Source organism: Oratosquilla oratoria, chromosome 11 (assembly GCF_046742065.1).
Source record: "Oratosquilla oratoria isolate Oo_2021 chromosome 11, ASM4674206v1, whole genome shotgun sequence".
In the NCBI taxonomy this organism is placed as follows: domain Eukaryota; kingdom Metazoa; phylum Arthropoda; class Malacostraca; order Stomatopoda; family Squillidae; genus Oratosquilla; species Oratosquilla oratoria.
In genome coordinates this window covers 34,436,306-34,438,531 of record NC_134787.1, presented here as the reverse complement: position 1 = coordinate 34,438,531, position 2,226 = coordinate 34,436,306, and the positions used below count along the sequence as shown (strand labels likewise).

General features: G+C 38.9%; 1 protein-coding gene across 2 annotated transcripts in view; it reads left to right on the top strand.

The window, feature by feature from the left end:
• Window positions 1–508: 508 nt before the first annotated feature.
• LOC143029724 (troponin C-like) overlaps window positions 509–2,226 on the top strand; it is a 17,343-nt gene continuing 15,625 nt past the window's right edge. Inside the window, exons 1-2 of one of the 2 annotated variants that reach the window (XM_076192590.1) lie at window positions 514–684; window positions 1,121–1,165. In XM_076192590.1, the coding sequence (XP_076048705.1) occupies window positions 1,160–1,165 (6 nt within the window). In that variant the 5' untranslated portion in view covers window positions 514–684; window positions 1,121–1,159. Of the gene's footprint in view, window positions 685–1,120; window positions 1,166–2,226 lie in introns of both variants that reach the window. The other variant, XM_076192592.1, reaches the window with a different exon arrangement.

The following is a 2,226-nucleotide window of genomic DNA, read 5'->3' as shown; positions in this document are numbered from 1 at the left end:
GAACTTTGAATATCACGTTTGTGTATGTTGAAATATTAAAAGTTGGCACTGCAGGTCAATTACTATCGAAACCATGCGAAAGAAGAACACAGCTCCTGTGGCATACATGAAGACAAGTCTTTAAGTAAAAGGGAGACATAGGTTTGATTCCTCGTTCTCTAAACACCCACTCAAAACCCCTCCGTCCAAATCCTCAACACCCATACCATCTACAACCACATCCCCCTCCTTCCCCCCACCACCTCAATCCTTCCTCCCTCCTACCCTCCTCACCTCTGGGTATGTGCGATAAAGAAATACAACAATAATCCCCCTTCCCTCCCTCCACCCACACCCCCAGATGACGTCACTCGAGTTCTTGAGAATAAGAGCACGAGTTCGAACCAAAGTATATAGTCTTTGGTTCGAACCTCGTGAGACGAATACAATGTCGGAATTGACCCGTCTAGTGGCGTGTGGCAACTCTCCCGAAGCCACGCCCCCTCCGTAGACCTTAGTGAGGTTACTGTGGCTTACCTATTCCTGCGGACGCGTATATAGCTCCTCCCAGACCTTCCCTGTCTCAGTGCTCTTCGCTGTGAGGCCCTGCCAGACCTCTATCTGGGTACTCTGTCCCGTTCCCATCCGGAGGAAGAACGGAAGACCCGATCTCTTCACAAACCCAACAATATACCTCAAGCTTGAGTACGCGATGCAGATTTTTATTCGATTGTTAATCGTCTGTGGAGTGTGATTGCGAAATATCAAGACGGCTAGTGGATGGATATATTGTCCTGTGATCGAGTTATGTGGGGAAGAGTGAACATTTAATTAGTGATATTTATTCGACAAAATTTAAAAACCTGTTTCGAACATTTTGAACGTTTTAATGTATATATATATATTTGCAGCAAATTATATATTTTGCATGAAATGTGATAGGCGGAGCCCATTTTTTTGTCATTTTGAACGTCTGAATATATTTTTTTTAGTAATGTAGTAAAATGTATATATATATTTTTGTATGAAATGTAGTAGACGCACGTTCAAAGACTAAATGGTCACATAGTATAACATTATTAACATTATTAACATTTCCAATGCAATTTACGACTCTGTTATCTATTCTACATATCACCAGGTCTTTTATTCAGCTGAGGGATACCAAACACCGTCCACAATGCAGGTGATTTTTTTAACCTTTATTGATTTCTTCGTTTGACTCTATGTTCCTAGCACCCGACCTAGTTATGGACCAAAAGGTCCCCTGTCGGTATGATTTTTCCTCTGTAAACCTTTGTGAACCTTTTTGAATCTTGAAATTATATTTTAATACACAACGAAGGGCGCCAGTGTCTAGTTAATCCGTTTTAGAAAAAGTAATAGATAATTTGAGTACACAGTCGTTAAAGATGGAAATCGATATTAATCGGGGATACAGGGTGTGGTAAGTTAAGCAAAAATGCATTCATTATCCAGTGTAGCATAAACGGTTTATCGAAAGTCAACAGTGTTTTACAGAAATTAGACAATGATAAAAGGAAAAGAAAAAAAAAGTGGTTTACTAAGACATCAATAATGTTCTACAGAATGATACATAATGAAAATAGAGGTTGACTGAATTATGCCATACCCTGTATTTTGCAACAAAAAAAAAAAAAAAAGAGAGTAAGTTTTCAGTAAAACGACTCTGTGTATTATTCCTGTAAACGTCAAGTTATTTAATTCGGCAGAGAAGTGATAGAGAAGTTTGCAGGAGTGACGTGGCAAAGGATAGTGCAGTCGTGCGTCTCGTGGAAGAAGTTGGGAGGCCTTTGTTCAGTAGTGGACACCGAGTGGCTGATTGATTAATTGATGAGCTGGTTGATTGGGGTTTAGGGGAGTCCTATGATCAGCAGTGGACTATGATTGGTTGATTAATTAATTTTTTTTTATAATAAAACCAACGGTGTCGTCTTTAACACCAAACGAATTTATCCCTGAGGCCTCCGAGTTGAAAGAAGGGAGACCGGGTCTCGGTTCCTCGTTCTCTGAATAAAATCGTCTTATGGCAGATAAAACTAAATCATGTTCAGTCCCAATGATATAACGGAAACTCATCTCCACAAAAAATAAAAAAAAAAAAAAAAAAAAAAAAAAAAAAAAAAAAAAAAAAAAAAAAAAAAAAAATTGCTGTCCCCTTTCTTAAAACTACTTTTTCGGTGCTACGTGGTCCCCAAGGGTAGAAGCGCTGGTTATTTCTAACAA